General features: G+C 55.4%; 1 protein-coding gene across 1 annotated transcript in view; it reads right to left on the bottom strand.

The window, feature by feature from the left end:
• Positions 1 to 2,450: 2,450 nt before the first annotated feature.
• prpf19 (pre-mRNA processing factor 19) overlaps positions 2,451 to 13,382 on the bottom strand; it is a 42,166-nt gene continuing 31,234 nt past the window's right edge. The window contains exons 10-16 of the mRNA XM_059642827.1: positions 12,005 to 12,114; positions 11,733 to 11,888; positions 8,652 to 8,721; positions 7,513 to 7,598; positions 7,115 to 7,285; positions 4,881 to 4,986; positions 2,451 to 3,846 (exon numbers count right to left, since the gene is read on the bottom strand). Coding sequence (XP_059498810.1) covers positions 3,749 to 3,846; positions 4,881 to 4,986; positions 7,115 to 7,285; positions 7,513 to 7,598; positions 8,652 to 8,721; positions 11,733 to 11,888; positions 12,005 to 12,114 — 797 coding nt within the window. The 3' untranslated portion in view covers positions 2,451 to 3,748. The remainder of the gene's footprint in view (positions 3,847 to 4,880; positions 4,987 to 7,114; positions 7,286 to 7,512; positions 7,599 to 8,651; positions 8,722 to 11,732; positions 11,889 to 12,004; positions 12,115 to 13,382) is intronic.

Raw genomic sequence — 13,382 nt, forward strand, 5'->3', positions numbered from 1 at the left:
GAGCTGGGGCCGAGTAGCCTGGAACTACTGCGTGGCGGGAGAAACAGCAGCCGAGCACCAGGCTACCTTCAGAGAGAGACAGGAACTGGTTCGGCAGCAGTCGACGGTCGCTCCCGGGAGAGGGAGGACAAACCAGAGGTCCTCGGCTGACAAAGGAGGTGGAAATTAAGAAGTTGTACCCGAGTCGATAAAATCAAGACAGAACGCAGCCTAACACACGAGAGAGAGAGACCTGAAGGCGCAAGGTTCCACGCAGAAGGAGCAAAGATGGATGATAACATAAAGAAAGAATCTCAGAAGTCTCCCACTGGCCCACCAACACTAAAAGGAGCAGAGCTAATTAGGAGTGGAAAAAAATTTACTCATAGAGGCAGTGTCAACAGTTACGGTATTAGCACACTGAACATAGAAAAGTACAGCACGGTACAGGCCCTTCGGCCCACGATGTTGTGCCGTGGAATAATCCTAATCCAAAAATAAAATAACCTAATCTACATTCCCCTTAATTCACTGCTGTCCATGTGCATGTCCAGCAGTCGCTTAAATGTCACTAATGACTTCGCTTCCACGTCTACCACTGGTAAACTATTCCCTGCTCTCACAACTCTCTGGGTGAAGAACCTCCCTCTGACGTCTCCTCTATACCTTCCTCCTAACACCTTAAAACTATGACCCCTCGTGGCAGTCAATCCTGCCCTGGGGAAAAGTCTCTGGCTATCGACTCTATCCATGCCTCTCATTACCTTGTACACCTCGATCAGGTCACCTCTCTTCCTCCTTCTCTCCAGAGAGAAAAGTCCGAGCTCAGTCAACCTCTCCTCGTAAGACAAGCCCTCCAGTCCAGGCAGCATCCTGGTAAACCTCCTTTGCACCCTCTCCAAAGCCTCCACATCTTTCCTATAATAGGGCGACCAGAACTGGACACAATATTCCAAGTGTGGTCTCACCAGGGTTTTGTAGAGCTGCAGCATAACCTCGCGGCTCTTAAACTCGTCCCCCTGTTAATGAAAGCCAAAACACCATATGCTTTCTCAACAACCTTATCCACTTGGGTGGCAACTTTGAGGGGGCTATGCACTTGAACACCAAGATCCCACTGTTCCTCCACACTGCCGAGAATCCTGCCTTTAATCCTATATTCAGCATTTAAGTTCAACCTTACAAAATGCATTGCCTCGCATTTATCCAGGTTGAACTCCATCTGCCATTTCTCAGTGTTAAATGGACACTTTGCATGGGTCTTTATGTTTGAGGCAGATGCTGGTCAGGCATGTGGTCATGACAAGGGAGGAGGTTCAGCCACTGGGAGGGGATAAGAGTGAGGGCATTAGACAAGACCCATGAAGAATCTCTCCTGGTCTCACCACACCCCGAAAGACTCAGAAGCTGGTACTCAATCTAGTATCAAGGCACCTCATCCGAGTGACTGATCGGTTGGGCCTGTGCTCAGTGGAGCTAAGAAGGGCGAGACGCAAACTGATCGAAACTTTACAAGAGGGCTCGACAAGGGAGGCGTGAAAACGGCTGTTTCTCCTTGAGGGAGGGTCTGGGGGGGGGGCAGAGGGTGGTGAATCTAGCCAGAGGCTGGGTCACTGAGGTATGTTCACGATTGAGAGAGAGAGAGATTTTTTTTTAAAACAGGAAGGGGACCGAGGCGAAAAGGCAGGAAAGTGGGGAGAAGCAGGACCAGGTATGACCTCAACAGGCTGAATATCATCAAAGCAAGCTGCCAAGAGTGGAAACGGGGAGTTTTATGAAGGCGGGAGTTCGAGAGTTAAATGCCAGGGGTTTCTCAGTAAGATCAACGGGGTCTAAGTTGAAGCGTAGAGATTTAAGAAACTTAAGGGCAGTACAAGGAGCTCTCCTGGTGGGTGGGGATTCCAGAATTTGGGAAATTCATTGAACTATCAATTAGGTATTCCTGTGGCTGCTGGCATGGTGGTAGTGTATCTGTCTTTGAGCCAGGATCCCAGGTTCAAGTCCCTCGAGATGATCTGTGAACGGCCCTACTAGAAAATAGTGCAAACTGGCTCCTCGTTTAGGCACTGTATTTCTGTGGCTGGCCTAGTTAAAGGGCAACCCCCAAGATGCTGTTTGGGGCTGGGGGGGCGGGTGGAATTCAGTGATGGTAACACCGTTGAATATCAAGGGGCACTGGTTGGTTAGTTTGTCTCTTATTAGTGATGGGCACAGCTTGGGCATTTGTGTGGCCCGAATGTCACTTGCCCCTTGTCAGACTAAGCCTGGATACTGCCCAGATCTTGCATTTGAACACGGGCTGCTTCAGTATCTGAAGCGTCACGAATGGGGCTGAACGCTGTGAAATCATCAATGAACATCCCTATCTCTGACCTCATGATGGAGGGAAGGTAACAGATGAAACATCTGAAGGTGGTTGGGCCTGGGGCTGGGACGAAACAGATAAAATAAAACCTCCACTGAAAATTGCGGGCTTTTTGCAGTTTTATTTTTAGAAAAAAAAACACACACGCAACCTTCACAGTACTTTGGAAACGATTTCATCAACAGGCACCAAGGGGCTTGGCAGCTAGCTCCATGCTATCAGGGCCCCCCCACTCCAAAGATGGGGAGGGGGCAACTATTGAACGCTCAATACCTATTTGTCAGCCTCACTCGCTCGCTCGCTCTCTCTCTCTACCTCTCCCCGTCCTGTTACTGAGTTACAGCAGGAGACTGGGATTCCACCAATTCCTTTCCACCCCAGGGAAGGGAAGGGCACATGCTTGCTGGGGGGGAGGTGGTGGTCAGAGTGTGCGAGGTATGGAGAGGGAGGAAATACCAGCTCCATCTTTCCAGAAACAGGGGGTGGTATGTTGCATGGGCTGGGTGCGAGCTGGGCTGTGGAATGGGGGTGAGGGCGTGTGGATGTGTGTCTGTGCATGCATGTACATGTGTGTTGCGTGTGTAAGTTGTGTGGGTGTGCGCATGTGTGCAAGTGTCTGCATGTGAGAGCATGGGCGTGTGTACGTGCATGTGAGAGTATATCCATGTGCACATGCATGTGTGTGTATGTGTTAAGTATGTGTGCACATGTAAGTATGCGCGTGTGCGCACGTGTAAGTATGCGCGTGTAAGCACGTGTAAGTATGCGTGTGTAAGCACACATGTATGTATGTGTGTGTAAGCACACGTGTATGTACGTGGGTGTGTAAGTACATGTGTATGTACGCGGGTGTGTTAGCACACGTGTATGTACGCGGGTGTGTTAGCACACGTGTAAGTATTTCTGTCAGTCAGAACAACTCGCGGTGGCTTCCTGAGTCAGGAACTACTTGGGATCCAGCTGCTCTCCAGGTGTTGGAGGTTTCGGGACGGGTACGTGGAATGGTACGTGTTTGTGTGCGTGTGCAGGACAAGCAGGCTGTTGGCAGAATTCCACCCCAATGCGGTCCCATCACTCAGAGTCAGACCACCCGTCTCCCGTACCCCAACTGGGTTCGAGGGGAAGAGGGAGAGGCACGAGGCCAGCATCCGGGTGGGTGGAGGGGAGGTGGAGAAGGGAGAGACGCAACCCGGGCGCGGTGCCAGAGCGAGCTCAAGGCGGAACGGGAATTGTGCTGAACAAGATGGGGACCAGGAGTGAGAGTGCAGAGGGAGGGAGCACGGGGAGATGGAGGTGGAACGGAGAGAGTGTGAGGGGGGTGGGGGTTACCAGAGGGAGAAGGGGCTGGGGTTACAGATGAAGGGGAAGTGTCCATGGCGGCAGGTTACCAGGGAAACACGGTGACTACTGGCTGTAGAGTTTGAGGCTACGATCCATGCTGCTCGAAGCGAGGAACCGAGAATGTTCACCAAACGACACTCCTGTGGTCTGCGCACTGTGCTCTGTGTGGGAGCAAATAGGAAAGTCACAGTCATTCATCCATTCACACTCTGACCCACTGCTGTAGATACAGGGCAGGAGGGACTGGGCTACAGGGCTGGAAACGGGGAGACGGAGAGAGAGAGAGAGACAGGCACAGGAGTGGGGGAATAGACAGCGAGATATGTGAAAGAGTGAGAGACACGAGAAAAAGAAAGAGACAGGAGAGAGAGAGATTGAGAGAGACAAAAAAAGAGGGAGGGAGACGGACACATACAGGAGGGAGAGAGAGACAGTATGCTCCCTAGCCAAGGCTGACAGGGAGAGAGAGCGAGAAAGAGAGACAGACAGGGAGAGGTGTGGTGGGGGGGTTGGGAGACAGGCACACAGTGAGAGATAGAGACAGAGAGATGTGGATGTAGGGGGGGGGAGGGAGGTAGAGAGAGGGAGGGGAGGGTGGGAGGGGGAGACAGAGAAAAAGAAAGAGACAGGCAGGCAGACATATAGGCACAGGGAAAGAGTGGTGGGAAGAGAAATAGACAGACAAACAGATAGGCAAGCAGAACGAAAGGAGAGACGGGGAGCGAGGCAGACAGACACAGAGAGGGAGTGGAGGGAAGAGACAGGCATACAGGGACAGAGACAGACAAGCAAACAAATGGGGGGGATAGAGAGAAAGAGAGAGAGAGAGAGAGGGAGAGAGAGGGAGAGAGAGATAGACAGACAGACAGAACACACCCCAGGTAAGGCAGACAGAAAGAGGAAGAGAGAGAGAGAGAGGGTAGAGAGAGAGAGAGAAGAGAGAGTGAGACAGCGCGCGCGCACTATGTGTGAGGCAGACAGAGTAAGCCCAGGCAAGGAGGAGACAGAAAAAGAAAGACATGGCCAGCAAGCTTCATGGAGAAAGGGGTGAAGCTAAGTGTGAAGGTGGGGAGAACAGAGGGGGAGCGTGGAGAGAACAGGGTGAGCAAAGCACATGGAAGGGACGGGGGGGAGGAGGTGAGAGACGGCATAGGTGTAAGTGATGGTCAGATAGGCTGAGCCTGCCACTGCTTACCTGTGAAATGTAACACCTCGGCCCACTGTTTACACACGTACACTCGAATGTCAGTGCCTCCCACTGCCAGGTAGGTGCCACTCTGGTCAAAGGTCAAGCATTTCACCTGAAGAGAGGCATGAGAGAGACGACAGTGAACACTCCCAAAACAAAAACCCCCACAATGTTGCTGGAAGAGCTCAGCAGGGCTGGCAGCATCTGTGAAAGAAAAAGGGAGTTAATGTTCAGGGTTTGGGGGCCCTTCCACAGAACTCATGGTGGTTGCGAGAACGTCAGTTTATACGCCAAACATGATCAAACAGGGCTGGAGTAAAGGGTGGGGGGAGGGTGCGCAGGCTGACTGGACCCACTGCCTGGATGTGAGGGACTAGCCTGGCAGTGAGTGTGAGGCAGGCCATTCAAACCCATGGGCTAGCAGCTCTGTCACAAATGCAGTGATCTCACTGAGCAGGCTGGAGGGGAAGGAGGAGATCTGTCTATAATGTGAGATGGTGCAAAGATATATGAGGCTGGACTCTCGGTTTCTTCATATCTCTAATTTATTCCTAAGAATCTGCACAGAGGTAACTTCGTACAGAACAGGGGCATCAAGCAGCAATTTGTAAACTTAAGATGTGAGCACCTGTGACAATAAACCTAATATAATTCTGTACTTCCCCAACTCCCTCAGAACCTCATGCCCACCCTCAGCACCGACCCTCCGACAGTGCCCACTCCCTCAGCACTGACCCTCCGACAGTGCGCGCTCCCTCAGCACTGACACTCCGACAATGCCTGCTCCCTCAGCACTGATCCTCCGACAGTGCCCGCTCCCTCAGCACTGACCCTCTGACAGTGCCCACTCCCTCAGCACTGACACTCCGACAACGCCCGCTCCCTCAGCACTGACCTTCGCACAGAGCCCGTTCCCTCAGCACTGATCCTCCGACATTGCGGCGCTCCCTCAGCACTGACCATCCGACAGTGCCTGCTACCCCAGCACTGACCCACCGATAGCACCCGCTCCCTCAGCACTGACCCTCCGACAGTGCCCACTCCCTCAGCACTGACCCTCAACAGTGCGCGCTCCCTCAGCACTGACCCTCCGACAGTGCGGTGCTCGCTCAGCACTGACCCTCCAACAGTGCCCGCTCCCTCAGCACTGACCCTCCAACAGTGCCCGCTCCCTCAGCACTGACACTCCGACAATGTCCGCTCCCTCCGCACTGACCCTTCAACAGTGCGGTGCTCCCTCAGCATGGACCCTCCGACAGTGCCCGCTCCCTCAGCACTGACCCTCCGACAGTGCCCACTCCCTCAGCACTGACCCACCGACAGTGCCCGTTCCCACAGCACTGACCCTCCCACTCCCTCAGCACTGACCCTCCGACAGTGCCCACGCCCTCAGCACTGACCCACCGACAGTGCCCGCTCCCTCAGCACTGATCCTCCGACAGTGCCCGCTCCCTCAGCACTGACCCTCCGACAGTGCCTGCTCCCAGAGCACTGACCCTCCGACAGTGCCCACTCCCTCAGTACTGACACTCCAACAGAGCCCGTTCCCACAGCACTGACCCTCCGACAGTGCCCGCTCCCTCAGCACTGACCCTCCAACAGTGCCCGCTCCCTCAGCACTGACACTCCGACAATGTCCGCTCCCTCCGCACTGACCCTTCAACAGTGCGGTGCTCCCTCAGCATGGACCCTCCGACAGTGCCCGCTCCCTCAGCACTGACCCTCCGACAGTGCCCACTCCCTCAGCACTGACCCACCGATAGTGCCCGCTCCCTCAGCACTGACCCTCCGACAGTGCCCGCTCCCTCAGCACTGACCCTCCGACAGTGCCCACTCCCTAAGCACTGACACTCCAACAGAGCCCGTTCCCACAGCACTGACCCTCCCACTCCCTCAGCACTGACCCTCCGACAGTGCCCACTCCCTCAGCACTGATCCTCCGACAGTGCCCGCTCCCTCAGCACTGACCCTCTGACAGTGCCCACTCCCTCAGCACTGACCCACCGACAGTGCCCGCTCCCTCAGCACTGACCCTCTGACAGTGCCCGCTCCCTCAGCACTGACCCTCCAACAGAGCCCGTTCCCACAGCACTGACCCTCCGACAGTGCCTGCTCCCAGAGCACTGACCCTCCGACAATGTCCGCTCCCTCCGCACTCACCCACCAACAGTGCCCGCTCCCTCAGCACTGACCCTCCAACAGTGCCCGCTCCCTCAGCACTGACCCTCCGACAGTTTTACCTCGTAATGATCGTCCAGTTGGATGGTCTTGAAGTTCTTCAGCTTGCGCAAGTCCCAGAGTTTGACCTGGGAGTCATCGGCAGCTGTGGCCAGATAGTACCCGTTCTCGGAGAAGGCGATGCTCGTGATGGGGCCGGAGTGCCCGGGGAAATTGGCAACGTTTGTTCGTTCCTGAGGACAGGGAGCGAAAGAGTGAGAGCCTGAACCTAGGAACATGTTAGGGGGTTTGGGTTGGTACATAGCCCTGAGCGAGTGGGATAGCCCAGCGGAGGGTCCAGGGAAACATGATTACAACATAACGAGAGGAGTGAGCCGATCTGGAGCGAGGGGAGGGGTCGAGATGCTGTGTGCTGACATTGCTGTCTTACATTGATCCCAGAGGGGCAAGTTTGACGTACCTTTAAGTCCCAGATCTTGATCTGTGAGTCAATGGTTCCTGTGCCGAAGATGAGGCCATCAGGGTGGAACTGGGCGCAGGTCAGGGCTGGATAGGACAGCAGAGAGGAATGTCACTGCGTACATACATGACTCAGGAAATCAACAGGCCAACACATTCTCCTAAAACACAGCGCAATGTGAACGGGCACCCCCGCTGTTACCCCTCCCCACCCTGTGCTCTGCATTAAGGATCCCACTCTCGACTGGAACTTCATGAGAACATTAACCCCAGGCTCTAACTGTCCGTTTGGAAAGCTGACATCGACTTTCCTCACTCATGTCTTGCAAACAAACGCTCCTGCAGATTAGAAACAGGCCATTCAGCCCATCATCTCCGTGCCAAAGCACCTTCCCATCTCCGTTCCCTCCTGTTCCTTTCTTCGTGTTGTTACCCAGCTTTCTCCTTTAACATAACCACACTGTGACCTCCCCACGTCAACAATATTCATATGGCTAGTCCAGTTTTGATTGACGGTAATGTCCAGGGGAAAATCGGTGACTGTAACGCTTAGAACTGTCTGGTATTGGTGATGGGCACAGCCTGGCATTTGTGTTGCCCAAATGTTGCTTGCCCCTTGTCAGCCCGAGCCTGGATACTCCCCAAATCTTGTTGTATTTGGACACGGGCTGCTTCAGTATCTGAGGGGTCATGAATGGGGCTGAACGCTGTGTAGTCATCGGTGAACATCCCCACTTCCGGCCTTAGGATGGAGGGAAGGTCATTGAGGAAGCTGCTGCAGATGGTTGGAGTGAAGAGATTCAGAGCTGCCTTGTTAAGGTCTCTTGCAGCACAGGAGACCTGTGCTCTAATTCCCACCTGCATTCTGGATGCCCATGCACAGTTAAAGCATCCCGCTACTCTCAGCCTCTCTCTCTGTCAGTCTGTCTTCCAGAAACAGCTCTGCACTTGCCCAGGGAAAAAAAAGAACGGACGAACGAGGTGACCAGGCAGACAGATACTGCTGCGGCTGCAGTTTTGTTCAGCTGCATCACGAGGGGGAATTCTTTCAAACCAACAGACAACTGCACACCACGGCTCCTGAGCGAGTGTGTAGGGGGAGGTGATGCGGTTGGATTGGTGTCTCTAACAGAGACTTACCACAGCCAGCTGCTTCATCTGTCACCTTAGTGAGAACACGGCCAGTACGGATATCAGAGAACGCCCAGTACTGCAAGGACAGAGAGACAGACAGACAAGACAACACAATTTATTCAGTGTACATTTACAAAACAAGCTGGGATTGCCCTCTGTCGATACTATCCAGACCAGACCCAGGGACTGACCCTAACCCACCTCAGGTCAGAGCGCAATGGACATGGGACAGAGAGACAAGCAGTGCACTCCCTCAGCACTGACCGTCCAATAGTGCCCGCTCCCTCAGCACTGACCCTTTGACAGTGCAGCGCTCCCTCAGCACTGACCCTCCGACAGTGCGGCGCTCCCTCAGCACTGACCCTCCGACAGTGCCCACTCACTCAGCACTGACCCTCCGACAGTGCGGCTCTCCCTCAGCACTGACCTTCCGACAGTGCCCGCTCCCTCAGTACTGACCCTCCGACAGTGTGGCGCTCCCTCAGCACTGACCCTCCGACAGTGCGGCACTCCCTCAGTACTGACCCTCCGACAGTACCCACTCCCTCAGTACTGACCCTCCGACAGTGCGGTGCTCCCACAGCACTGACCCTCCAACAGTGCGGCGCTCCCTCAGCACTGACCCTCCGACAGTGCCCGCTCCCTCAGTACTGACCCTCCGACAGTGTGGCGCTCCCTCAGCACTGACCCTCCGACAGTGCGCCGCTCCCTCAGCACTGACCCTCTGACAGTGCGGCGCTCCCTCAGCACTGACCCTCCGACAGTGCGGCACTCCCTCAGCACTGACGCTCCGACAGTGCCCGCTCCCTCAGCACTGACCCTCCGACGGTGCCCGTTCCCTCAGCACTGACACTCCGACAGTGTGGCGCTCCCTCAGCACTGACCCTCCGACAGTGCGGCACTCCCTCAGTACTGACCATCCGACAGTGCGGTGCTCCCACAGCACTGACCCTCCGACAGTGCGGCGCTCCCTCAGCACTGACCCTCCGACAGTGCGGCGCTCCCTCAGCACTGACCCTCCGACAGTGCCCGCTCCCTCAGTACTGACCCTCCGACAGTGTGGCGCTCCCTCAGCACTGACCCTCCGACAGTTCGGCACTCCCTCAGCACTGACCCTCTGACAGTGCGGCGCTCCCTCAGCACTGACCCTCCGACAGTGCGGCACTCCCTCAGCACTGACGCTCCGACAGTGCCCGCTCCCTCAGCACTGACCCTCCGACGGTGCCCGTTCCCTCAGCACTGACACTCCGACAGCGCCCACTCCCTCAGCACTGACCCTCCGACAGTGCCCGCTCCCTCAGCACTGACACTCCGACAATGCTTGCTCCCTCAGCACTGACCCTCCGACAGTGCCCGCTCCCTCAGCACTGACACTCCGACAGTGCCCACTCCCTCAGCACTGACCCTCCGACAGTGCCCGCTCCCTCAGCACTGACCCTCCGACAGTGCGGCACTCCCTCAGCACTGACCCTCCGACAGTACGGCGCTCCCTCAGCACTGACCCTCTGACAGCGCCCGCTCCCTCAGCACTGACCCTCTGACAGTGCCCGCTCCCTCAGCACTGACCCTCCGACAGTGCCCGCTCCCTCAGCACTGACCCTCCGACAGTGCCCGCTCCCTCAGCACTGACCCTCCGACAGTGCCCCGCTCCCTCAGCGCTGACCCCCCGATGATGCAGGGGGGACAGGGTGAGGGTCACTGACTGTGTCACTGTCCATGTTGTGGATTATTTCCCCTAATTTATTTCGCTGGTTTGTACTACAATGATGGGGTTGCTGCCAAAGCCATCATTCCTGACCACTGAACTGTGCACCTTGTTTGGTCATGTCAGAAGGGACAGTCGAGTCAGTGAGATTGCTATGCGTCTGCAGTAGCATAGGACCCTACAACGATGAGGGTGACACACTAATTTACCCAAAGGGCCACTGTGAACATCGTGTGTAGCACGCTCAATCCAATCATTGCTTTTCCGTTGCACAATTAATGAGAGCGGCGAGAACTGGGCCAACACCTTCCACTAGGTTCCCAACCGAGTGGTTTTTTGGACAAAAACCCGGCTCCCACATCAAGAGATTTCACCAGGGAAGGGGTACTCACTGTGCAATCAAACAGCTGAAGTGACAACCCCACACAAAGGGTCTCAAAGAAACAACTGACTGCGTCAGCATGCACAAACATCCCTCCAACACGTGCCCAACCATCGCAAACACTCTCTCCTAAGATACAGGGGCAAAGTTCGGCCATTCGGGCCCACTGAGCCTGCTCTGCCATTCGATCGCGGCCGAAAACATTCTCACGCTAAGTTTTGATCCCTTTACGAATCAAAACCCTCTCTAGATCTGTCTTAAATGCTCTTATATTCACAGCTTTCCACCGCAACGAGTTTCACAGAGTCGCCTCCTCCTCATTTCAGTTCGATAGGATCGTCCCTTCACCCCGAGGCTGGGCTCTCGGGTCCTAGTCTCTACTCGTCATGGAGACATCTTCTCCATGTCCACTCCACCCAGTTCTCCCAGTATTCGGTAGGTATCGATCAGATCCTCCCTCATCCCTCTAAACTCCATCAAGTACAGACTCAGAGTCTTCAACCACTCCTCATATGACAAGCCCTTTATCCCAAGATCATTCTTGTCGACCTCCTCTGCAGCCCCTCCAAAGCCAGCACATCCTTCCTTAGAGACGGGACGCAAAACTGCTCACAATATTCTAGGTGTGGTCTGACCAGAGCCTTATACAGCTCTATCAGTATGCCCCTGCTCTTGTATTCTAACGCTCTAGAAATGAATGCTCACGTTGCATTTGTCATCCTGACGACCAACTGAACTCGCGCGTGAACCAGAAGAGAATTCCGACCTCAGGCTCCAGATTTCCTTTCTGCTTCAGATTTTCGAAGCCTTTCCCCATCTCCAGGGCGAGAAAATGGCTCACGCCTCTATTCTTCCCACGTGCATAACCCGACGCCACCTCACGCTGCATTCTGCCTGGCACTTGGGTGCCCAGTCTGGTGGCCGCGTCCAACCTCCCCAAACGCAGCCCCACCCCACCCCACCCCGCCCCTGCCGCGCACGTGCGGCCCAGGCACCTAACCTGGTCGTCGGAAGCGCTCAGCAGGTAGTCGCCGGTGGCGTGGAGACTGAGGCCAGTGACGGAGCCCTCGTGAGCCCGGACCACTTGGACACAGGACGTGCTGGAGACTGACCAGATGCGGATTGTTGTGTCGGGGGAAGCTGAGAAGACGATGTTCTGTTGGGGCCGGGGAGGGGTTAAAGAGAGAGAGAGTTGCGGTTAAAGTCCTTGATCGCCCGAGATGGGGGTGGGGGGGGGGGGGGGGTGACGCGAGTGGTTCAACAGCAGCTTACCTCGCTGGGATGGTATACCACACTTGTCACCTTCCTGCTGTGACCTTTCAGCGTGGCCAGGATCTGCTCCGAGTTCTTATCAAACACCACCACATTCTTGTCGGCTCCACCTGAGCACGGTTCCGTTCGGGATTTGTTGGGGGGGGGGGGAAGGGGGAATGAAAGGTAGACACAGAGGTGAGAACTGGAGAGACACAAGAGGGTAAAAGCAGAGCTGTGAGGACAAACAGCCTGTCCGCACCTACACGTCATCAGCCCCCATCGCCCCTTAGCACTTCAGAAAACTGCAGCGGATACCAGCCCACACTGTCCCTTTATTACAGAAGAATTTTTTTTAATCGCAGAATCCCCTACAGTGTGGAAATAGGCCCTTCGGCCCAAAAAAAGTCCACACCGACCCTCACAGCATCCCACCCAAACATGTTCCCCCATAATCCACCCTAACCCGCACATCCCTGGGACACTACGGGACAATTTAGCACGGCCAATCGACCCTAACCTGCACATCCCTGGGCACTATGGGACAATTTAGCACGGCCAATCCACCCTAACCCGCACATCCCTGGGACACTACGGGACAATTTAGCACGGCCAATCGACCCTAACCTGCACATCCCTGGGCACTATGGGACAATTTAGCACGGCCAATCCACCCTAACCCGCACATCCCTGGGCACTACGGGACAATTTAGCACGGCCAACCCACCCTAACCCGCACATCCCTGGGCACTATGGGACAATTTAGCACGGCCAATCCACCCTAACCTGCACATCCCTGGGCACTACGGGACAATTTAGCACAGCCAACCCACCCTAACCCGCACATCCCTGGGCACTACGGGACAATTTAGCACGGCCAATCCACCCTAACCCGCACATCCCTGGGCTCTATGGGACAATTTAGCATGGCCAATCCACCCTAACCTGCACATCCCTGGGCACTATGGGACAATTTAGCACGGCCAATCCACCCTAACCCGCACATCCCTGGGCACTATGGGTCAATTTAGCACGGACAACCCACCCTAACCTGCACATCCCTGGGCACTACGGGACAATTTAGCACGGCCAACCCACCCTAACCCGCACATCCCTGGGCACTACGGGACAATTTAGCACGGCCAACCCACCCTAACCCGCACATCCCTGGGCACTACGGGACAATTTAGCACGGCCAATCCACCCTAACCTGTACATCCCTGGGCACTATGGGACAATTTAGCACGGCCAACCCACCCTAACCCGCACATCCCTGGGCTCTATGGGACAATTTAGCACGGCCAATCCACCCTAACCTGTACATCCCTGGGACACTATGGGTCAATTTAGCACGGACAACCCACCCTAACCTGCACATCCCTGGGCACTACGGGACAAT

This window comes from Stegostoma tigrinum, chromosome 46 (assembly GCF_030684315.1).
Source record: "Stegostoma tigrinum isolate sSteTig4 chromosome 46, sSteTig4.hap1, whole genome shotgun sequence".
NCBI lineage: Eukaryota > Metazoa > Chordata > Chondrichthyes > Orectolobiformes > Stegostomatidae > Stegostoma > Stegostoma tigrinum.